General features: G+C 39.4%; 2 protein-coding genes across 2 annotated transcripts; both read left to right on the top strand.

The window, feature by feature from the left end:
• The first annotated feature begins 6,067 nt into the window (after window positions 1-6,067).
• Window positions 6,068-6,331, top strand: LOC132010314 (keratin-associated protein 7-1). The gene has a single exon (XM_059388212.1). The coding sequence runs from the start codon at window positions 6,068-6,070 to the stop codon at window positions 6,329-6,331; it is 264 nt and encodes an 87-aa protein (XP_059244195.1).
• Window positions 6,332-23,384: 17,053 nt separating this feature from the next.
• On the top strand, window positions 23,385-23,576 carry LOC132010313 (keratin-associated protein 8-1). The gene has a single exon (XM_059388211.1). The coding sequence runs from the start codon at window positions 23,385-23,387 to the stop codon at window positions 23,574-23,576; it is 192 nt and encodes a 63-aa protein (XP_059244194.1).
• The last annotated feature ends 1,909 nt before the right edge of the window (window positions 23,577-25,485 follow it).

The following is a 25,485-nucleotide window of genomic DNA, read 5'->3' as shown; positions in this document are numbered from 1 at the left end:
ATTTTCTCCTTAACGTCCCTGCTTAGTACAGTCCTCCATCTGAATGGATCAGCTCACCCATCCCCAAACAAACCCAGACACTCCTGCTTTAACTTTGATATCCCATCTTCATAAATACCTTTAGGCTTCTGCCTGGTGGTATCAGACTCAGTCCAACAACCATCTCATTCATTCCTTCATTCAGGAGATTAACACATGCTAATGAGTTCCAACTATGTGTTAGTCAGGCACAGATAAGACAAAGTGCCTACCATCTGGGAGGGCATTCGAGTGAGAAAGACACACAGTGAGGAAGAAGACCACCGTGGCTGATCACAGGACCAGAGGAGGATAACATAAAGTGAGGTTGGAAGGTTGGCAAGAAATAGACCACGTAAGAAGTTTGAATTTGGGGCACTTATGTGGCTTAGTCGGTTAAGCATCTGTCTTCGGTTCAGCTCATGATCCCGGAGTCCTGGGATGGAGTCCTGCATTGGGCTCCCTGCTCAGCAAGCAGGCAGACTGCTTCTCCCACTCCCCCTGCTTGTACTCTCCTCTTTCTGCCAAATAAATAAATAAAATCTTAAAAAAAAAAAAGTTTAAATTTTTTTTTTCCCTAAGAGCAACAGGAAATTACTGAAAGCTTGAACGTGGAAGGAGAGGGAACATGGGATGATAGGAACCAGTGAGAATACTATGGCAAGAATCCTGGGTAGAGGTGATGGCAGGTTGACTAGGCGACAGAAGTTGAGAAAGGAGAAATGGGAATGAATTTGGGTTGTATTTTGGAGAAGAAGCTGGAAGGCTGGATGAAAGAATTATAATGAAGAAAGAAATTAAGTTTTTGTTCTGAGGAATTAGATGACAATGTTATTTTTTGAGATAGGAAAGACCATGAAAGGAATAGATATGTAGCGGAAAATTAGGAGCTCATCTTTTGACATGTTAAAATCATTTGTACATGAATGTTCATGGCAACATAGTAGCCAAATACTGGAAACAACCTAAATGTCTTGTCAACTGATGAATGAATAAACAAAATGCAGTCTACCCCTACAAGGGAATGCTATTTCCATAAATGGAAATGAAATTCCAATTCAGGCTGTAACATGGAAACCTGAAAACACGCAAAGAGAAAGAAGTCAGACACAGAAGGCTACATAGTATATGATTAAATTTATGTGACTTGCCCAGAATAGGTAAATCCTAGAGACAGAACTTAGATTAGTGGTTGTGCATGGGGAGTGACTTTTAATGGTTATGAGATTTCTGTTTGGCATGATGGGGTGATGAAATGTTCTGAAATTGGATAGTCATGAAATGGAAAGGTTGCACAACTCTGTGAATATAAAAATCACTGAATTACACACTTTAGAAGGGTGAATTTTATCATGTGAATTACATCTGAAAAGAGATATTAGTTAAGACAATTTTTTGACCGGCTGTTCTGGTCTAGGTTTTCCAAAAAGCAGTTTCAGATAAAGGGTTTCTGTATTACTTCTTTCTCAGAGAACAGGGGTAAGGGGCAAGAGGATGAAGCAGAGAAGAGTGGACAGCACCAGTCAGGATGCTTACTGAGCTGACTTCAGCTAAATACAACTCTGTGCTTGATTCTATGGGACTATTCACCAAGAAGATGCCTAGCTGTTCAGGACAGTCCATCTGCAGAGCAGATGGGAAGCTTATATACCCTGACTCCCATCTCTCCTGGTCAAAGAGGAGCACTGACTCCCCTATACTTCCAGATTATAGGTGCGTGGGCATCACATAGGCTGGTCCGTATCTTTCCTAGGTGTTAAACATAAAGTCCGTGATGGGAAGTAGGAGGTGCCTGGTGACGGAATGAGACAAGCATCATCGTTTTATACCAGCTTAATGTGGGTTGGAACCTATACAAAGCTGATTCCTGCAGGAGCAGAAAGTCTATGAGCATCCGTGTCTGATTAAGATAGTCATTAAATATCCGAGTGACTAGGTCTCATAGGTGTCCTCTTCCACATTTCTTCCTCATAGATACTACTGTGTTGATTCATTTTCTCTTTGCTTAAAATTGAATATATACTAAAATAAGTAAAATGAAATTTGGTATAAGACCTCATTTCTTTTTTTCACATATCAATCGGCGTTGAGGGATTTTTGTTGTAAAACTAACATTTATGGCAACCGTGCCCTAAATTAGATTACAAAGTGACCAGGAAGACATGGAGGAAAGGAAAGGAAGAAAAAAATTAAAAGTATCAAGTCATCCATAACCCCATTCAGATTGATGGTGAATGAATTTCACTGAAAGCTGTGTATTTAAAATTGCCTAGTATCAGAAACACTTTAAATTATACTGCCTTATAACCAAAATAAAATAGTGAACTATGCTATTTTAATTATGTGATACTAAAGTTATGTCAGTCTTAAAAAGCCCCTTTCTATTTCTGTGTTCATCTTATTTTCTAAATTGTGGGAGATGTGTTTAAAAACATTAAAATATGTTTTACAAATTTTTTAGTGTGTGGAAGAAATAGAAACTGCGAAAGTCATTAACGCTGTCCTGAGTATCTTGGATTTCCTGCTTCCGGTAGGTAGCATTGTTCTCCAGGAACCCAGGAGCGGGCTGGGGTTGTGGAGCTTCCTAGAATGGGAAGAATGTGAAGACAACCATGACGTCTGGTGGAAGTCTTTGGGAACTGACACGTGGTTTGCCACTTTCCTGTCCCCAATCAGCAATATTTTAGATTATGAAGGCTCTGTCAGCTCACGGCTGTGAATGAGAATGATGTCTATCCAAGATGCCCACCAACCGGATGTGCACTGTGGGCATGAAATAAGCCTCTGATCTTAACAAGCATTGACATTTGGGGTGGTTTGTTACAGCAGCAAAACTAGCCTTTCTTTATTGATGTGTTCTGCAAGAAAATAACACAGTGATCTCAGGCACTTTATAAGCTGAAGCCCTTTCAAGTATTAACGACATATCAAAGGCAGTTCAGCAAAGTAGTTAAAAGCATGGCTTTGGAGCTTGATTCTGCTTATTAGCCATGTGACAGTGAACAATTTATTTAAACTCTCTGGCCTCAGTGTTCTTATGAAATATCACAATACCCACATCATAAGATCACTGTAAAAATTAAATGAATTGATGTTTGCTAAGTGCTTAGAAAAGTGCATCGTAAGTCCTGTCACTATGTACAGTGATAAAACATATAAATTAAATTGTACGTGTGAAGTGTTCAGAACAGAACCTAGCACAGAGTAAGCCCTCCATGAATATTGATTATTACTAACATTTAGAATAAAAACAATAATGACCAAATGCTTAGCTTGGAATTTTTCTCGGGGGAAAACAAGCCAAAGGGGAAGGGGTGGGAACCAGTTCATGGTTCAGCTCTGGTGGGTTTTTCCTCTGGGGGGATGCCTGGATATGCTGCTGTTACTTCCCTTTCTATTCAGGTATGTTCTGAGAAAAGAAACAGAACACAGGGGAAAGGAAAAGACAAACGAAGGCTTTTTCTTTAATTATCTCTGCCACCCAGAGCAGAAGGAAACAGGGCACCGGTGACCGGCACCGAACACGCCTGTCCACGGGAGATAAGCAGCTCTGGGTGATTTCACAGAGCCAAGCAAAGACAAATTCCTTGAAATCTCATGAAAGACTGGATCAGAATTTATCAGGAAGATGTATTCATGAGAATCACCTGAGTTTCTTATTAAAAAAATTGATTTCTAGAATCTCACGGGGAGAATAGGAAAGGATTGCTCTAGAAATCCAAATTTCAAACAAGATCGTCCAACATTTTTTTTTTTTTGCCTACTGATTATTTCAGAACCCCGGGCCATGTGGGTCCTGAGGCGCCTTCGGAGTACCTGAAGTACCACTGCCACCAGGTGGCAGTAGATCCAAATTACAGGTTCTAAAGGCATGGGAGGGAGAGTCAGCAGTTCACTTTTTCCAGCAAGCACCCAACTGTCTCGTTAAAATGAAAGCAGTCACCTCACAGACATAGCTTAAGTTTTCTGGACTAGCTGATGTAGAGTTTATATAATTTGGACCCTTGAAGGCACAGCTTTGCATCATTTTAAGTCATTCCTTTTGTTAAAAACTTAATTTGAAAATAGACCTTATCTCTTGAGTCTCTTTAACTATAAAATCTCACAACATGTAATCATTTTGTAGAGTAAAAGAAACCATGGAAAAATGAGCTGTAAAAAGTTCTTCTTTTTTTAAGTTTTAAATTCTAGTTCGTCAACATACAGTATAATATTAGTTTCAGGTGTACAATACAGTGATTCAACACTTCCATATAAACCCAGCGCTTGTCACAAGTGCCCTTCTTAATCCCCATCACCAATTTCTTCCATCACCCCCGCCCCCCCACTCCCCACTGGTAGCCATCCGTTTGTTTTCTGTAGTTAGGAAGCTGTTTTTTGTTTGCCTCTCTTCCCCCTGCCCCCCCCCTTTTTTTTTAACTGTTTTGTTTCTTAAATTCCACATATAAGTGAGATCATACGGCGTTTGTGTTTGATGACTTATTTTGCTTAGCATTATACCCTCTAGCTCCATCCACATCGTTGCATGTAAAAATTTCTTCTATCAAAGAAATTGAGGGGCACCTGGGTGGCTCAGTGGGTTAAGCCTCTGCCTTCTGCTCAAGTCATGATCTCAGGGTCCTGGGATCGAGCCCCACATCTGGCTCTCTGCTCAGCAGGGAGCCTGCTTACTCCTCTATACTCTGCCTGCCTCTCTGCCTACTTGTGATCTCTGTCAAATAAATAAATAAAATATTAAAAAAAAAGAAATTGAGAAAAGCGACATCTTAACAGAGAGAGAGAGATGTCTGGCTGAAATAATTAATTTTGCCTATTGGACTCTATGATCATCCATTAAGGAGAGAATAAGTAAAAAGAGTTGATATCTATGACGTTTTCTTTTTTTACTTTCAGAAAATCCAGACCCTTCTTCTACCACAAAACAAGACTATTTCTTAAACTTTTGAATTGGAATAGACAGCTTTGCCAAGCTCAGATTCTTTCTGAGAAATGGTCACGCAGGGCAAAATGTGAGCAGAAAAACGTGTTGCATCCTTAAATATAACTGCCATTTCCTAATGGATCACAGCATCCAAGCTTGTTTTACTAGGAGTCAGTAAGAAGCCAGCACGGTACAATGTGACTTTGAAATTAAGGATCATTCCACTCACCCCCAGCATAGCAACTCCACAAGTCAGCTTGGCAGTCAGTGTTCAAGATGATGTACAACAAAGCATGTAAGCTCTTCATGGGGGGGAAATGCATTAACAAGGAAGATGCTCATAAATGAAATCCACGAAAATTACCAGTAGATGATCCACAGCCAGTGACCTGAAAAAAAAAAAAATTCTATTATTTGGTGTTTCTGCCGCCTCTATAATAAAACTTACTCCGATGGATATATGTAGCAATGTTTTAAAAACGAAAAACTAAAAAAGAAAAAACTCTTGAGGTGAAATTCACATAGAATAAAATGAACTACCATAAAGTGAACAACGCTGGGGTGTTTACTACATTACATTTATAGCGTTTTGCCATCACCCCCTCTAGTTCCAAGTAATTTTCTTTGCTCCAAAAGAAACTTCACAACCACGCGCAGGCGGTTTACCCACGTTTTTGAACAGCACAGGGAGAGAATTTCAAGACTGTGTAAAAGAGTTCACATTGCTGCCAAAGCTTTTTTAGTCTAGCTCTGTCTTGGGAGGAGTATATCATCAGAGGGTTTAAAGAGTCTCACATGATGCAATCCAAGGGTAGTTAAACGATGGGGCACTGATGAAAAGAATTCAATTGTCTCTTAAGGATGGCCTTGGCTTTGAAGACGCAGCACATTCCTTTGCAAATAGAAAAGCCAACAAAAATGTAGGCTATGAGTCTGTGGGTTCCTTTACGCGCATTTTATTACCAAATAAGAGACTTATTTATGCAAATGAATGGAAAGATATTTAGACAACTGTGTCATGCCCATCAGCTGGAGGTATAAAAAGCCTTCTGCAGGAGGCCACCAGCATTCACACTTGGGTAACTCGCTCTTCCCCATCCATCCCATTCCTCCTCAACTCCTGCCACCATGACTCGTTTCTTCTGCTGCGGAAGCTACTTCCCCGGCTATCCTTGCTATGGAACCAACTTCCACAGGACCTTCAGAGCCACCCCCTTGAACTGCGTCATTCCCCTGGGCTCTCCCCTGAACTATGGTTATGGATGCAATGGCTATGGCTCCCTGGGCTACAGCTTTGGCGGTAGCAACATGTACAACAGGGGCTGTTGCTATGGCGGCAGCTTCTGCAGGCCATGGGGCTCAAACTCTGGCTTCGGCTACAGTACTTACTGAAGGACCCGTGGCTCCAGGCAGTGCAGAACTCCCCATCAATTCTCTGTGTGCGAACCAATCTGAAGAGCAACGACTGTCTTCCTGTCTCCAGATGCATGTGGGAGCTACATCTTCCATCTTCTTCCTGACTTCTTACTGAGTTCCCGGCCTTTGACGATGCCGAACAAGCCATCCAGGCATCCAGTACTGAACTGATACTCACCTACAGCCAAGGAGAACAAGATGTATTTCTCCGACATACCTTAATTTTAGCTGTGAAGCAAGTAGATTGCCTCTTCTAGCTGCTCTGCTCCTGTGTTACTAAGTTCTGCGTGGACATCAATGTATTACAATTGGGTGTGGGTAGAAAGGGGTTTTGCTGTCAGTCTCTTAATAAATCTATTTCATTCAGCACACATGTTTTTGTTCCTGTTATTTATTTTACCCTGCTTTTATGCTTTTGAATTCATCAGCCAGTTTCAACCTATAGTGGCTGACTTTAGCCAAAACTTAATTTTCAGTTCAGACTGTACACCAGGATAAGGCGATGTCTCATTATTTTGTCCCTTAATGTTGAGATTTCAATTTTTAAAAAGGTCTTAAAAGGGTTCTAAATTAAATCCAAAATACACTGCCACTGTCCGTATTTTTCTATGCTGACTATAAGTAGGAACATTTCTTAGCTGTTGAATGCTCAAAAAATTTCTTTCCTTCTTTCATTAGTGACACCGTCTCATTGAGTTTCTTTCCCCTTTTCCCTGTTGTTTACAGAACTCAGCTCTAGAGAAGTTTGAACCCTGCAGTCTGCTGCTGAAAGAATTTCAGCTAAATGGACTTAGTTATGAATCTTTGTTTTTAGGAGTTCTAAGATTTGGTGTATAAAGGGAAGCCAACAGCTAAAAATCATATAATATTTTTTTCCTTTTTGATAGATGAGTTTTATTTTTCCCATCCACTTCGCTTCACTTCTGATTTTATATATATATATATATATATATATATATATATATACACACAGCTGTATTAAAAATGAAGCATTTATTCTTTAGAATGATAGTTGCCATCAAAAGCCCTTGAAATGATATGTGGTCTATACTTAGAAAATGCTTCTTGTCTTACCTCCTGAAAAATCTCTGCCTTATTGAAGCAAAATACTTTGTTTGAATGAAAGATAATTCATTCACATATCAAGTATTTTTGGCACCCCCAGCCTCTCTCAGAGAAGGTGCTCAATAATTGTTCATTGACTTGTTAAATCTCTGCTTTATAGGTGCAAAATATTGTATAATCCAATACAACGTTCACTCATATATGCATGAAATACTACTGGGCTCTGGCCACTGTGTTACGAGTTTTGGGGACTATGAAAACCACCTAAGATAGAGACTGGCCTGAGAAACTGACTGTTTTCAAGAGGCTCACTCAATAGACATTTGCCAAGTAGACACAATACCAACGATTGTCCTAAGACTTGGGGGACATAGAGACAAATAAAACATAATCCTTGCCCTGAAGACTTTAATATACTTTATTCAATGTATAAAGGAAATAAAGGAAACTAAATAGTCTCCTATTTTACACCAATAAATGTGCTATAAATGATTATCCAAATATAAATAGATATTCTTTATTCATTTCCTTCCAAGGACTTAAAATAGGAGACAGCCTATGATAAAAGGCATATATTTATGTGTGTGTGTGTGTGTGTGTGTGTATATGACACTTAGCTTAAGATCAAGGAAAGCATAATTATTAAAATGAGAAGATTAATATTGATATTCATAGTAACATCGATATATTATTATAATATTAATGTAATATTATTATTTAATTACAGTACATACTCTAATTTTTTCAATTGCTATGATAATGTCCTTTGGAGTTATCATTTGCCCTTGTCCATATAAACATAGCATAAACCGTGTAAGCTTTCATAGAAGGAAAGTTTGGGTATATAAACATGACCATGAGAGAGGTGACTTAAGAGTTATATATCGAGACAGATAACAGGTATGCAAAAAGGAAGAAGAATGGGGCTATCTGGAGGTGAAGTGGGCTTTCACTGGCGAAGTTCCAGCATATAGGTAGACTGATCTACTGGTGGGGAGATTCCAAGAGCATCGGGTACTAAATGGATGATTTGGAATCTCTACAAACCATAAGATTCTAGATCCTTATCATCATGGCTAACATTTACCTAAAGCATAATTGTTCTAAAACCACAATTGTTTTTGTGTTTTGCTGTTACATTTTTTAAACTTTTATTTCGACATAATTTCAGATTCACAGAAAAGTTGCCATGACAATGCAAGGAAGTTCTGCGTGCCTGGATTTATTAAATGTTTATACCTTGCTCCACTTACTTCATGACTACATGTAATATAATATACATACAGTACTGTGTGTGTGTAATATATAAAATATTGAGAGTAGCAAACTCACTTCAGAATATATTTCAGGTACCATGTTGATTTGTCCTTAGAACAAAGGCAGAATAATCATGAAAATTAGAAAATTTAATATTAATTCTGTTATCTAATCAACACTCTGTGGTTAATTGTCCCAATTTGTCCCTAGTAGTTATTTTTCCCCTTGTCCCTGTAGAATCTGAGCCAGTATCATGTGTGTGTCTCCTTAAATTCTTCAATCTGCCTCAGTTCCTCAGCCTTTCTCTGTTTTTCTTGACCTCAACCAATTTGAAGGATGTTGATTACTTAACAGAATGTCCCATGGTTTTGGTTTGTCTGACTTACCTCATGATTTGGTTTGTGTTAAACATCTTCGGCAGAAGCAATGCTGTGTTCTCCTTGGTGCATCTTATCAGGAGTCACATGATGTTGGTTTATGCAAATTTGTTAGGAATTTCGACCACTTGGTAAAAGTTGGATTTTTCATGCTTCTTCACATTGTTTGTCATTAGGAATTATTGCGTTGATCCTCTGACACTATGTAAGCATCCTATCGCTTAAAAGCTTTTTACCCACTCATTTTAGGATTCATCTGCGACTTTCTGACTTTATACATCCTTCGACTATTTATTAGTTGGCACTCAACCATAGGAAAGAATTTTCTTTCCCCATTTAGTTTTTTCTGGTGCTTATTTATTTGTATCAGTATTTATATCAACATAAGCTTGTGATTTCTTCTTTTACTCAATATGTTATAATCTGTTAATGTTATTTTTAAATTTTGATACTCAGACTGCCCCAGCTTTGGACAGTGGGAAAACCTTTACAGAAGCTCCTAAGTTCTTTAGAAATGGCCCAATCAGGATTTGATCAATTCTTTAATTTCTGGCTCAACAGAATGTTCCAGGCTCATCTTGAACTTCTCTGCTTTAGTCATGGAATCAGTGATTTCTTCTGGCCTCTAGATCCCTTAAGGGAAGACTGCAATTTAGAAACTATTGTTGCTATATATGCTCATTTATACCTTATCATTGCTAGGACTGTCAATCATCCCTTCAGGTTTAATAATGATACAGTAAGAAGGTGTGCTGGAGCTCTGCATATGGGGGAAGATCCCAAAGGATTCATTTAAGGTAAAAGAGGAATTGGCTGGCCTTTAGGCTGGCAGCAGGGGAGGGAGGGTGGTGTCCCCAAATGCCAGAGCATAAAGGTCATCTGTTCTTTTTTTTTTTTTTTAAGTTTTATTTGTCTGACAGAGAGAGAGAGACAGGGAGAGAAAGAACACAAGAGGGGGAATGGGAGAGGGAGAAGCAGACTTCCCACTGAGCGGGGAGCCTGATGCAGGGCTTGATCCTGCGACCCTGGGACGATGACCTGAGCCAAAGGCAGATGCTTAACGCCTGAGCCACCCAGGTGCCTCAGGGTCATTTGTTCTAAAGTTCAAGTGACCATTATGGTTGCCTGCTGGTTGAACACTTCTGTTCTTCAACTAGAATTTCACATAACCACCCTATCTCTGTTTTAGGCCCAATCTTTATATTTTTCTATGTGTAGCAATCCTGGTTCTCTCTGGGGATTTGAAGGGGAGTAACCACTTTCCCTTTGCTTATAGCCCCCTTTTCATGACCTTTGCTATGGTTTCCTCTTCTTCCATCTCCTCCCATCATCCAGATATTCAGCTAATCCCTCCTCAGTCCGTATTGTTCCTACAATTCTGTCATTGTTGGCTTCCACATTTTGCTATAATTGAATGCGTTCTGGAGGGTGGGGGGGGGGATATGTGTTTGGTCTGTCTGCCATCTATTTTTTTTTCTTTTTTTTTTTAAGATTTATTTATTTTTGAGAGGTGGGAGGGGCAGAGGGAGGGAGAAATTCAAACAGACTCCCTGCTGGACATGGAGCTCCACTCAGGGCTTGATCTCATGACCCTCAGTTCATACCTGAACCTAAACCAAGAGTCGAATGCTTAACCTGCAGTGCCACTCAGGTGGCCCCATCTGCCATCTTGAAGCTAAAAAGTGTAAATATCTTAAATAGTGCAAGAAGAGATTAAGTATAACAGTGTGACTCCTTTCCTCCTATAGTAATGATGTGACAGGCACAAGAATAATTTAATTTCAATATTTATTTGCATGACAGTTTTTATTTTGAGGTTAGCTTCATTACCTACCCATGTTACTGAAGAGAAAGCTGATATTAAAAAGTTAAATAGTTTGAGCTTTCACATCCATTTGTAAAGAAAACATGCCAAGATAAAGCCAAGGAGTGTCTGACTCCAAATCCATCCGTGCACTCTAAAATGAGTTACACAGCACTTTTAGAGTAATAAAATTCTTTCCCAGAACTATCCCTGCTTAATGTCACTTCTTACGCCATCAGCAATTATGCCTTATATTTACATAGTGATTTACAGTTCACAAAATACTTCCATAGAATCTTATTTAATTCTTTTTTTATTGAGATATAATTGACAACATTATATTCGTCTCAGCTGCACAACATAATGGTTTGATATTTATATATATTATAATCACCATAGTGTCTAGTTAACATCCATCACCATACAGTTATAAATATTTTTTGTTGTGGTGAGAGCTTTAAAGAATTACTCTCTGAGCAACTTTCAAAAATACAATACTGTATTAACTATAGTTACTGTGCTATACATTATATCCCCAGAACTTATTTGTAACTGAGAGTTTGTGCCTTTTGACTACCCTCACTCGTTCTGCCCACCCTCCACCCCTGGCTCTGGTAACCACCAGTATGTTCTGTGTCCGTGAGCTCAGTTTTTGCTTTTTCCATTTTTAAGATTCCACATATATGTGACATCATATGGCATTTATCTTTCTCTGTCTGACTTATTTCACTTAGCATAATGTACCATCTAGATTGTTGCAAATGTTAAGATTTCCTTTTTTTACATGAATAAAATTCCATTATATATCATATATCTATCATCTATGAATCCATCTATCTATCTATATCTATCATCTATTGATCACATTTTCTTTATCCCTTTATCCATCAGTGGATACTTGGGTTACTTTCATGTCTTGGTTATTGTAAAAAACACTGCAGTAAACATGGGCGGCGCAGGTAAGTTTCCGAACTGGCGTTTTCATTTTCTTTGGAAATATACCTAGATATCGGATTGCTGGATCATATGGTAATCCCATTTTTAAGTTTTTTGAGGACCCTCCGTTTTCAAAAATGGTTGCACCAGTTTACATTCCCACCAACAGCACAGACGGGTTCCTTTTTCTCCACATCCTTACCAACACTAAATTCTATTTAATTCTGACAATTGTCTTGGGAGGTTGGGTATCATGAGGAAACTGGTGAAATTAAGCAATTTTCCTGTGGGCAAATATTCACCAAGTAAGAAAGCTGAGACTTGAACCAACTCTTGAGCTGGGGTTTCTGGATTCCTTCTGAGGCCATCCTTCTATCACTGATAAGAGAGGCAGGATGCGAACTCGGTATTTGCTGATTTGGCCATAACTGAGACTATCAAGATCCTCCATCATTTCACAAGCTCGCCAAATAAATTTTAGAGTGCTAGGCTCCATTCTCTATCCATTTTCCCTCCTCATCATGCCTAAGAAATGCTGTTACATCCTTATTCCTAATATTTCTGCCCCGCTTTACACCTGTGTCTTTTCATGCCTGGATTACTACACCAGCTGCCTATCCAGTCTGCCTGCCAGTCCCTAACCCCACTTTCATACACCAGACATAATCATCTCTCAAAATGTCAATCTAATAATATGGCTTTCTTTCACAAATTTGGGTTATTTTTTTTTGTTGTTACTTAGAGATTTCAGGATAAAGATCAACTAGTGGCTCATAAGAGTACTAATTCCTCTAGCCCCATTTCCTATTTGTCCTTACCATGCTTTCCTCTCCCATAATTGGATCTGCCATAGTTCTTTGCTTCCTTCGGTCCCCTTCTTCATCTAACTCCTACAGATCCTTCAAAAGGTCTTCCTCTACCCCAGGGAACTTCCCTTGCTCCAGTTGGAAAGCCCCACCTCTCTTTACTTTAATATCATCCTGTTCACACTGCCCTGCCAAAGTCCACCAACCAAGACCACCAGGAACACACCCGTCGTCAAAGTTAGGTTCATCAAGTTGTTCCAAGAGCAGAAATAATGTAAGATGAGAAATTGCAGGATTTCTCAATAAGGGGGATTGGGAAGGGGTTTGTTCTAAGATTTGGGCTTGAATGGGGTAATTCTGGAAAGGACTAATGGAGGGCAGTGGTCATTTCCATATTGGATACCATCTGTAACAAATTGCCACAAACTTAATGGCTTAAAATTACACAAATATACTCTTACAGTTTCGATGTCAGAAATTCGAAATGGGTTTTACTGGGCTCAAAGCAAGGTGTTGGTAGGACTGTATTCAATCGATTTCCTAACCTTTTCCAGATTCTAAAGGCTTGCCCCCAGTCCTTTGGTTTGTGTCCCCTTCCTTCATCTTCAAGGACAGTAGCATAACATCTTTAAATCTCTCTCCTTGTTCTGACTCTGACCTTCCTACCTTCCTCCTTCCCTTTCGATGACAGTGGGCTTACCCAGATAATCCAGGGTAATCTCCTGTCTTCGAAGCCAGTGGTTAGCAACCTTCATTCCCCTTTGCCACATAGTATAATAGATTCACAGGTTCCAGAATTAGGATGGCAATGTCTTTGCGGGACCATTATTCTGCTTCCCAGAGGTACTGTCAGGAAGCAGGCCTAATTCTATGACTGGGTGTTTTAATCATTTTTACCCAGGAGGTGGAATAAGGCTAAAGGTGTTATTGGTCAAGAGGCCACAGTCACTGGCAATGATGCCTAGTCATGTTGGGTTTGAATAGTGTACCTGTTTCCATCTGTTCTTGGACATGATTACAGAGTGGCCTTGTTTTTGTCTTACTCCATCATTGTCACAGACTGACCTTGTCTGATTTGATGTTCTGAAGATTGTGTATGAATGCGGAGAATGCTCTGGTTTATTATTAATGAGGTGAGGGCTGCTGATTATCTTTCTTATGATCCTTTGATTCCCTCACAAGAGTGTGTATGCTGTAAGCTCCTTAAGGACAAACACTGTGCTTCATTCACTCTTCTATCACCACTGCTGTCTTCTACATGCTTGATAAATATTTGCTGGATTAATATAATGATTTTAAGCCCTAGAGAAAAAGCTTCATCCTTTGCTCCTTGAAATATGGTCAGAGGACAAGCAACATTGGCATCACCTGGGAGCTTCTTCAAAAGGCAGAATCGTGGGCTTCTTTTGTACTCAGAGCTTTGACAACATTTCAGGTGATTCATGAGCTCATAAAGTTTAAACACTGGCCCAGTCCTGTGGATGCTAACCCCAAAGAAGTAGAGAGGGACCTATGTCTCACTCTTGATTTTTCTAAAGCATTGATGAAATGGTATTAACATTTTTAGCAAAAAAGTAAAGTTTTTGATGTATGATGTTTCTTATGTTCTTATTCTATTTTTATTGCTATTTATAGGAAAACTAGTTTATGTTTTTTCATTTCCATTGTGGGTAGAGGAAAAGCACTTAAAACTGAAGCAGGATAAATTTCTATTAGATAAATGGAAATATTTTTTGCTTCTAAGGCCTGCCAGGCAGAGAGCTCTTAGGATATTCTGTAAGACTCTTGAAAGTGCTGAGAATCAACTCTAAAAATACCCTGTTATTTCTCAGACACCAGTCCTTTTGTAGTGACTGGCCTCTGAGACTCCTGACATTATCTTTGACAACAAGATTCACAGCAGAGTGTCCTGCTCTTTTCTTCCTCCCTTTCCAGTCATCCTTCCCGCTTAGTAATCTCTTTACAAGTGTGTCTCATTATCTCCATTTTGAAGCTTCTGCGTCCAACGCCCTGGGTCGCAACTGCAGAATTTTCAAGGCTTCCCTAATGAGCGGCCTAAAATTTTGAGATAAATCTTTGGGACCTAGGTCCTCACTTTTAAATTTAAATGTATTTATTTCTATATTTAGTTTTTGGTCAGCAAAGACTTTGAAGACATAACTTCTAGTAGCTCAAGCTTGCCATCCTTCATTGTGCGGCAGTAATGCAAAACGTGATTTTTGTCATCAGAAGGACATAACCTCAGGCCTCCCTAAGGACAACGATGAGTAAATACGTTGAAGTGTCATGCTTCCAATCATCAGTGAGGCTGTTTAGCCCTGAAGGACACAACAGATCAGAATTTTTAAATATCTCATTCTTTGGACTAAGTCACTGTACAGGTTGGTGCCGTGATTTCAATTTGCACACGTTCCCAGTTGCTGGTTCTACCTCTCCCTTTGTGTCCAAAAAAGTGGACATCAGCTCCTTGTTTTGCATTACTGAGAATAGAGAGTAGATGCGAAAAATGACCTTCCTATCCCACCGGTGACTGAAAGCTGGCAACAAAACCATACCTTCCTTGGCATGACTTTTCATGTCAGTTGTCAAACACCTGCAAGCTGTGTCTGACAGAGTCAGCGAGCTTATTATACATCCAGGCATTCCTGGGGTGTCACTTTATTTCTTAAGGACACATCACGGGTTCTACATCAAACAGCAAGCTTCAGTAATTAGGCGTTTGCTCTGATAATTAACCAAGTGGCCTCACAAATGGGGCTCAGCCCCACAAGTGCTGAGATCGCAAGGCATTGAAATTATGTTTCAAGTTAGCCCTAAGACTTGGTCAGCAAGTTCTGGTCTTGTCATGTGACATTTTGGGGGTATATTGTCTGACAACCATATTTGATGGCCTACAATCTTGACTTCAGTCTGGTATTTCTTCACCTTAGCTCTGTGGACACTGCGGGTTGGATAGTTTTTTGCTGTGAGAGCTCAAGGTGTAGTGTTTCCCTGTACACTATAAACTGTGGCTGCAACCTTGACTCCTACCCATGAGAGGCTGAACAGCCTCCCACCAGTCCTGATAAACAGAAATGACTCAAGACATTGCCAAATGTCTCCTGGGAAGCAAGGTTTCCCAAGACAGTAAGTTATGTTAGGTCTGGTTTATTAAGCCGGGGCAAGAAGGTGTCTCCTTTTTATCCTTCAACGACTCATGTTCATCTCCTTTTGAGTGTTGTGTTTTGTTAAAGAGGATACATCTTCAGACAGCTTACTGTGGAACACTACAAATTTCCCAAGGTGTGACCACTGCCTTTACTGGAATCATATAGTGGCCAGATTCCAACGAGTGCAGGCTGCAGGGTAATCTTGGGTCATCTGTAATTTTTGATATGAAAGTCATACCACGGTTGAGGTGGTGAGTTTCAGTAAGCCAACTTACCTCATTTTACAGTCAAATGGCTTGGGGCCCGGAAAAATAATTTGCCTAAATTTTACCAGCACACCATTGGCCAAATGTTTAGAATATTCATTCATTCATTTACTTAGTTGGTATTACTGAAAACTTGCACTATGCCTCGTAGTGAGCTAGGCACTGGGGAATCAAGGCTGATTAAAGACATCATTTTTGCTGATCGTTTAGCAGGTTAGAGAAGCATCTGTCAGTCACACGGCTAAAGTTAAGGGACAACTGTGAAAAGTACTGCAGATGTGGGGGAGATGGTGGTCTGCCCTGATGCTGTAGCTGGATTCAGCTAATGCAGGGGAGGGCATAAAGACCTTGCAAAGGAAGTGGTTGGGCTGGTGTCTAGAGGTTGGTGGGACCGAAGACGGAAAAGGATTCCATCAGAATAAATAGCCAGTGCCAAGTCTCGAGAGCAAGAAGGAACATGGTACTTTTGAAACACTAAAAGACAGTGAGGGTTAAACATTGAGTTGGGGGCTTTTAGGTCAGTTTAAAGAGAAATTTGAAAAATCATCCTGAAAGCAATCGTAAGTTATTGAAATATTTTTAATGTGTGTCTCTCACAACCAGATCTGCCTTTGGTAAATGCTGGTTATTGGAAGGAGATTGTAAGGGGGGAAGCTGTCACCTGCCTAGTTCTGAGGCCACCATAGTAGTGCAGGTACATAAATAAATGGCTTGCATTGGGTAATATGGCGGGCTGAGAAATGGGCCCCCAAATTGTTCACTTTGTTATCTTACCTTACCTTATCAGACTCCCTACTTCACTCTGCTAGTGAGGCAGAGGTGAGTAAGTTAAGGATCCTTATTTGGGGAAATTATCCTAGATGATCCAGATGGGCTCAATATGATCCTCGTAAGAGGGAGGCAGGAGGATAGCAGTCTATAGCATAGGAGAAGCAAGACATTGGAGGGAGGCAGGAAAGGAGGCATGGATCAAAGAATGCCGCTGGCCTCAATAGAAGCTAGAAAAAGCTAGAAAACAAGTTCACCCCTCAGAACCTTTGGAAGGAACCAGCCATGTCTGCTGCTGATTGCACACATTTGGCCATAGGAGGTTTAAGACAATAAATTTGTGTTTTTCTTATTCTTAATTTTAATTTTTTTTAAAAAATATTTTATTTGTTTATTTGAGAGGGAGCAAGTGCATGAGTTGGGGAGGGGCAGTGAGCGGGAGGAACCTGATGCAGGGCTCAATCCCAGGACCCTAAGATCATGCCCTGAGCCACGGTCAGACACTTAACCTGGTGCCCCAAATTCGTGTTATGTTAAGCTACCAAGTTTGTGGTAACTCGTAGCATTAGGAAGTAATAGGAAACAAACAGATGTAGTGAAATGGAGATTGGTGGAAATTAATGGATTCAAGAGACTTTTAGAAGGCAAAATTGACAACACTTGGCAGTAGATTGAATTTGCAAATGAGTGCATGTCAAGGGTTGCTCCTGGGTATTGATTCAGATAGTAATATCTCACAGCCTGGGTATAGATCTTATCTTCTTACTGAAAACCAGATACAATTTCCGAGTAAGAGGGCCTAGACAATAATAATTAAACTTTGTATGCAAGTTAGTAAATTAACTGAAGGGAAATCATATTTTGAGGGTCATGGTATTTGATTGTCAGATAGTAGTAACTGAACAGCAATGGTTAGGAGAATAACAATCAAGGGTCTGAGTGAGCATTTTCTCTGGGATAACTTTACATGATTAGAAGCACGACAGTTCTCTTTATATGCTTCCTGTAACAGTAATTAGATGTTGTCTCTACAGGCTATTTTATTATCTCTAATTGTCCCAAGTGCCTTACAGACCTGCCTAATTGGAGGACCTCAGCACTGAATTACAGGTGTGCCAGAGGTGCTGCCGGTCTCAGTCTTCGGCTGATCTGGGCGGGATCTGGGGCGGCTGAGTTTGGGGCATGGCTATCTCCTCTCAGTGAGTCTCACCTGATTATTTCACTGCATCCTAAAGATGTGTAATGTACTGTGTGTGCTATCTGGGAAGAAGATTAGGAAGTACTGCCCTTTGGTCTTCCTTCCACAGTGTCTTCCATGGATGTCTTGTGTCAGACTCCCTGGTGGGGCTGTGGGGTGATGACCATGATAGATGTTTGTTAGTCCAAAATTGTTAAATTTAGCTCTTTAAAAATTCTTAAATTCATCCTCTTGTTCATACTGTCACCTGAATTTAGGCTCCCAGCCTCTCTTGCCTAACTTAGTGTGATGGTTTTCATGCAGTTCTACTGATTACCAACCCAATGGCCATTCCTTTCCCTCTTGCTAGGTCGGCAGAGACCACTTTGCACTATAGGAGAAGAAAATACTGGATACGTGCTTTTCCAGCCTCCTCTGTAGCCCAACCATGAGATGTGATTCAGTTCTAGAGTATGGGAGCCAGTGGGAATACGCCGTAAGGCAAGTGCGAAAAGAATTCATTGGAGAGAGTAAATACAAAGGAGCTGTGGGAGAAGAGATCCTCTCTTTTGCTTCTTGGTTTTGGATGTTGATGCATAAGTATATGAGGGATGCACCTGCTGTAGTGATTCCACAGCCGATGGGACAGCACTGAGAGGTCCCAGTGAGCCAGCTCTGCACCCTGACGTTGCCAAGCCCAGATGCAGCCCTGGAATGGCCTGTGTTCTTGCTTTTGAGTAATCATGAAAATAAGCTCTTTTTGTTTAAGCAGACTTCAGCGTGGGTTTTTGTTACTTGCAGCCAAAAGGATTCCTAGTGAATACAATTTTAAACCCAATCTTCATACATACCTCCAGGATTTCTCCATTCCAATTCATCCTCTACACTAACAGAGCAGTCATCTTTCTGAAATGCAAAGCTGATTATGCCTGCCACCCCTAGCTAAGTGCATGAGTGGTTCCCTTTGCCTCCACAGCTTGTACAGTTTCACATGCCCCCGACCTTTTCAGCCCCAGCTTCCATTAATTCTCCTGTCACTATGGCTGTGGCCCCTTTGAATTGTCTGTGACTCCTGGAAGACTCTGTAGTATTTAACAACTTTGAGACTTTAAAACACTTCTTTCTGGAATATCCCCTATCCCCCTAACCAATACTCACCCATTTTTAAGACCCAGTTCAAATATTTATCCTTTCCATAATGAAGCTTTCTATGGCCACTACCCTGAGTTAAAGTAGACCTGTTCCTTCTCTCCATCATCCCTGAAGTCTGCAGAAGGCAATATGGACTTGCAGGGTAGAATGGGTAAACTTGTTTATTTATTTATTTATCATTTTTCTTTTAATTACCATTTCTCATTCATCTTCAGATTCCTACAACCTAGCAACATACCTGAAACACAGCAGATGTCTAATAAATGTCTTTAAGAATAAACGTTTGAAAAGATAAATGGAAAGATCATTTTTGTATTACAGAGTAACCACAGATAAATACTTTAAAACTCATTTAAAACATTCCCTTGTAATTTCTCTCATTACTAATGAATTATAATATTTTGAAACTAGAAACTTTATCTGTGATGCTTACAAGACAAGAACTATCTTTCTGTGCATGCTGGAATTGACTCTGTTTCTAAGATCTGTACACAGTATGGTTCTTGCTCCTTTGTAGAAAATCAAAGAGCAGGGCTTTCTTCTATCTTTATTCATGTCAGACATTATTTAAAATCAAAGAAATACAAAAGGAGAAATCAAGTAATTTATTAAATAATATATTAAGATATTATTAAAAAGAAAAGGGTCATGAACTTTATCCAAACCAATAAGTATCCAGTAATGATTAGTCTAGTACTGAGTCATTTTTCATGTGACAATATAATATTTTTCTTTTTATCAAACCTCCATGTCTCATGATCCTGTTTTTTTGAGGAACTCACAAAAACAAGACATTTTTACTGCAATTGGTTTAGACATTTTTTGCTTTCTACCAGGGGTTCCCTACCTCACACTTTCCCTCATGTTGGGAAGTTCTGGAGGGCCATGGGTCTTCTGGCATTTGGCTTAAGGACAAATTGACAGGGAGATACATTTAATTTAGATATGGGGGAATAGATTTGGAGTGTGGTTTGCAGTCATTTCTGTGTCTCATTAGGCTATTTTGAGCTATTCTTGTATGGGGATGGCTTCCAGGAATTCTTTACCATCTATTCCCCTTATTTACACAAAGTTTTTGATATGAAGATGTAGGACAAGAGGTCACATGTCAGTATGAATTTGCCCCATGGCATTCAGTACAGGATGAATAGTAGAGAAAATAGTTTGAAATGATGGAGTCAGAAGCTAATCGATGGAAAAAAATATTATTGAAGTAGAGCAAGCAGTTAAGTAGTAAAAATACTCCTTTTGGAATTTTGTAATATTTATGATTTTTGTTAGAGTTTAATTTTTTGATTTCTTTTAGCATTCAACAAATATTTAATTTTGTATTTGATTTTATATTTTTATATTATGTTCTTTTTCTTAAAGAGGGTTCTCAACATTGTATAAACTTCATGCTTTACAAAACCTAGATCTTCCCTAGATAGACCTATGTAAAAATACAGCTTTCATAGAACCAATGCAAGATTAAGATAGCTATTAGCTATGTTTTTGTTTTTCATTTTTATTTTATTATTTTATTATTACTTTCTTTTCTTTTCTTTTCTTTTGTTGTTTTATTTTTTCCTGTTCAGCTGCTTCATAAAGAAAGAGGACACACACGGGTTTTTTTGTAGACGTTCTAGAGAAAATTCAGGATGTTTGCTATAAAAAGGCCTAAGGTTTTTTTAATTTTTAAAAATTTTAAAAAAGATTTTATTTATATATTTGAGAGAGAGAGAGATAAAGAAAGTGAGCACACGAGAAGCAGGGAGGGGCAGAGAGAGAGGGAGAAGCAGACTCCTGGCTGAACAGGGAGATTGACAAAGCAGGGCTTGATCCCAGGACCCCAGGATCATGATCTGAGCAGAAGGCAGCTGTTTAACTGCCTGAGCACCCATGCACCGCAGGGTCCTAAGTTTTTAAAAAGAGGGCATATTTTAATTTTTATTTACCATTACTGCTCAGATACAGAGCTGGGTATTGTGCTATGGAGGTGCATAGCTAACATCTTGCCAGATTGGGTAGTCAGGTGAGGGAAAAACTCATTTCAAAGAGCATTATAATTGAACTTTGGCAAATATTTTCCATCCCACTGTATAATGCTACTTTTTTTTTTTTTCTTTATGGAGCAGAGCAATGTGATGAGAGTAAGACATAGTGTTAATCATTCTGTGATTTTTTTTTTTTTCAGGGGAAGACCTACTATTGAATACCTTTATATTTTAGGGAGCAAATCCAGTTTTAATTCCCTGACCTTATTTAGCTGTAAGTCACATGAAGTGTTTGAATTGTAAGTGCTGAGTCAACCCAGGTGGTCATGGCGCTTTGTTCTTACAAAAAGATAGTAACGCAGCACCGTGTATTTTCAAAAATGCCTCTCCTGTAATTAATCAATTAGTGGTTAGAATGCTGGCATGGTTTTATATTATTCTAGGTGTCTCACCTTGCCTTTGGATTCAACCTGTGACTTCTCTGTACTCCCAGAAATTTAGGTCTTAGTTGCTGGTGATAGGGAGGAAAGCTACCTCTGGGACCTACACAGGGATCTACAAAATTTTGGGGTCCAGCATGTAATACATATTCTTCCCATGGCCTTCTAAGAATTAATTGTTATAGCTCTGTGACTTTCTGTTTCTGTGCCATGTGTCCTCTTCTGCTGTATATTCTGTAAGTTTTCTACCAAGTGCCATTCTGGGCAATCTCAGTGCAAATGTCTGGAATAGTTTATTAGATCTTGCATGACCCAAAGTAATTTTGATCAATCTTGTCCATTCTTTGACTCCAGTTTTCAGAACTAAATTTCTATTTAGAGAGGAATGGATTTCCTTCTCACTCCTGGGGTGTGAGGAGTGAAATGTTGACTTAATATTCCACCTGGCCCTTCACAAGATTGTCACATTTGACAGATAATCTGCTTTTATTAGATCCAGCAATATATATATATATATATATATATATATATATATATATACACACACATTTCAGAATAAAACTTGCCATTTGTTTTTCTGTTTTTTATTTTGTTATTATTTTCCTTCCTTCTTTTTTTTTTTTTTTTAAGATTTTGTTTATTCATTTGAGACACAGAGATACAGAGAGAGAGAGAGAGCATGAGCAGGGGGAGAGGCAGAGGGAGAGGGAGGAGTAAGCTCCCTGCTAAGCCAGGAGCCCAAAATCATGACCTGATCCAAAGGCAGACACTTAACCATCTGAGCCACGCAGGTACCCCCTTTATAGCTGTTTTCAATATTTATTTTTAAAAGGGTACCAGATCAACAAATCATATTTATTTAACCATTCATTTCAAGGGGCACCTGGGTGGCACAGTTGGTTAAGTGGCCTGGCTGGCTCTTGGTTTTGGCTCAGGTCATGATCTCCGGGTCCTGAGATCAAGCCCCAAATCGATTTCCACATTGGGCTCTGCGCTCCCTACTCAGCATGAACTCTGCTTCAGGATTCTCTCCATCTGTCCCTCCCCCTATTCATGCGTGCTTTCTTTCTCTCTCTCTCTCTAAAATAAATAAATAAGTCTTAAAAAAATTTAATCCACAAACTCCATTTTTTTTTTAAACAATGATAAGATTATTAGTTCTGGCAGAGGTCTCAAAATATGATGTTAGATATAGTTCATGTGGGGATTATAATAAAGGATGCATTTTAAAACCAGTCCTTAAGACAGAGGAGCTAGCGATAGGGAAAACATAAAAAGGAGACTTTCCTATGAGCTCTATGGCATTTGTGTTACACAGTACCAAAAAGAGAATTCTTTAACCAAGCGAATACTAAGAAATACCTCGAGTTTTAGTTGGACTCACTATGTGTTTATCCCTTCATTTAATTTATTCAAACACATATTTATTGAATTCCACCTTGTGTGTTGTGGAAATTCAGTGAGCAAGAGAACTGAATAAGATTTAACAGAACAGTTCTTGGTTTCATAAAACCTGCTTACAGAGAATTCTATCCAAGGTCTATAGGACCCAGGGCTTTGAAGTCACTGCAATCCTTCTTTAGTGAAGGACACACTTTGAAGGGATCCTGTCCTTGTATTCTATGACGTGAGAGCTTTCTTAAGCAGCTGTAAAGACATCTAACAGAAGAGCAGATCAAATTAATGAGCTTTTTGTGGTCTCAAGAATGAAAATTGGTGTCAAGAATGAAAATGAGGCCCTCGTGTTTTTAACCACACCCCACAACCAGGGTATATAAAGAAGGTTCTGAGCCTGGGGAATCATCACACAGAGGAGACACATTCCCCAGCTACCTGATCCCTCCACTCCTGACACCATGCACTGCAACAACTTCTCTGGTGCCGTCTTCCCAGGATGCTACTGGGGCAGCTATGGATACCCCCTGGGGTACAGCGTGGGCTGTGGCTACGGCAGCACCTTCTCCCCAGTGGGCTATGGCTTCGGTTATGGCTACAATGGCTGTGGGGCCTTCGGCTACAGAAGATACTGGCCATTTGATCTCTACTGATCTGTTGAAATTGCCGAGGCATAGAACCGTCTCTCCCAAGGCTGAAAGGCACCCCTCCACGCCTCTCCTCTACTTCCTTCTTTAGTCCTCCTTTGCTCCATGACGTACCAGTCACCGCTTCTCAGACCTAGCTCCAGAGTCCAGAAGGAAGCAATTGAAAAAGCCGATGATGCCTCCAGCTGCCTTCCCTGGATGATGTTCTTTGAGACATTTTCAGAAACTTGACGCCCAACGACGTATTTCTTCTGAATTTTTCACCATGCTCATGACTCTTGATAAAGTTGTGGGTGTGCTCGTTGAATTCTCAATAAACTTGTCTCCATCAGCAGAACACTCTCACCTGAGCAGAGTTTCTTTTCTTGGTGTGTGCACGTTTCTGTTACATTGAGTGGGGAGGGAGATGGATTTGTTTTCCTCATGTGGGCTTTAGAAGCAATAAGAAAGAAAATAATCCTTGATCTGGTGAGATAAACAGGAAATAGGGAGCTACTAGTGAGGGGGGAAAAAGTCTGTCTTCATCTTTTACTTCTGGTATTTACCTCCAATCCTTGGGCCAGTGGGGCACCATTCAGTTCTTGATGTTTCTCATTTCACCGCTCCTTCCCCTCCTCAAGGAAACCCAACATTATCAGGAGGCTTTTCCAGGTATTTCCATATTAGTACAAATGAAACCCACTGTGTTCCCTTTCCCAGGGATGAAAGAATGTAGAAAAAAAAATACCTTGTTTCCTACAAAAAAATTCTGAGGCCTCAAGTAATAGAGTAGATATAGACATATTTTGGGAGCTTGAGAGTCTTTTAGGGGGAGGGATTATTCCATTATATCAAAACACCTATGGTATTTATTTTACAGCTTAGAAACTCCAGGTAAGACACAATGACGGAAAGCTTCTTAAACTTTGTACAATCCATACCAGGTAGTGAGTTTTACTCTTTAAAGATATGAGTAACTTTTCATAAACATGGGGAAAAAGTAACTATAAAGTTTCTGAAGATACATTAGCCTTTCTCCGGCTCCTTTAGAGAAAAGAGCTATATTCCTTTCATAAGCCAAGTCGAAAATGTCTCAATCCTCCTGTTGAAAACATTTTATGTATAGTACAAATATTCTTGGTGATAGCAGGATTTGGCTTAACCCTGCACCTTTATTGAATATCTGCACATGTCTATAGTGCCTCTAATTTGCCTCGTAGCTAAAAATGTAAAAGCTATTTGGAGAGATTACTTTAGAAGAGAGTATTTTCTCCACCATATTTTACCCAAAACATATGTCTTTTTAAAAATTCAAAAAACATCTTGTTCAAGGATTTACTTGGTAGATTCTTCCCCGGTAGACTACTGTGATAGCCAATAAAATCTCCAGTTTGAAACTTTCTAGCAGCTGCATATTAATTCATGTTGAGAATTATAATTTAATCAAACATGCATATTAGAATAGGAAAAGAGACTTTTTTTTTCAAGAATTACAGAGTCAGATTTAAACTAGAAGATGTCTATTTGATCATTCTAGGATGATGGAGTTATATAAAATATGTGTTTAAAGAGAGCTCAGAGAGATATCTTACCCCAGTGTTTCTGAAATTGTGGCGTGTGGGAGAATCACTTGGGGAACTTGCAGAAAGTGGAAATTATTATGCCTCGTCTCTAGGAATTTTGACTTGGTACATTTGAGGTATGGTCCAGAAATCTAAAATTTTTTTTTCAGCTTAATGGGGGCTTAATTGACAAATAAAAAGTGTATAGATTTAAGGTGTACAACAGAATGTTTTGATGTGTGTAGACATTGTGAAATGAGTACCACAGTCAAGCTAATTAACATATTATTCACCACCTCATATGGTGAGGATTTTTATTTCAAGTATATGAAAGGGAGCTCGACATCACTAGTCATTAGGGAAATACAAACCAA

This window comes from Mustela nigripes, chromosome 2 (genome assembly GCF_022355385.1).
Source record: "Mustela nigripes isolate SB6536 chromosome 2, MUSNIG.SB6536, whole genome shotgun sequence".
Taxonomy (NCBI): Eukaryota; Metazoa; Chordata; class Mammalia; order Carnivora; family Mustelidae; genus Mustela; species Mustela nigripes.
This window is presented reverse-complemented; position numbering and strand designations above follow the sequence as displayed.

Bases quoted from the DNA above. Each gene is read 5' to 3' on its own strand.
- LOC132010314 (XM_059388212.1), top strand. From the start codon at position 6,068: ATGACTCGTTTCTTCTGCTGCGGAAGCTACTTCCCCGGCTATCCTTGC.
- LOC132010313 (XM_059388211.1), top strand. From the start codon at position 23,385: ATGCACTGCAACAACTTCTCTGGTGCCGTCTTCCCAGGATGCTACTGG.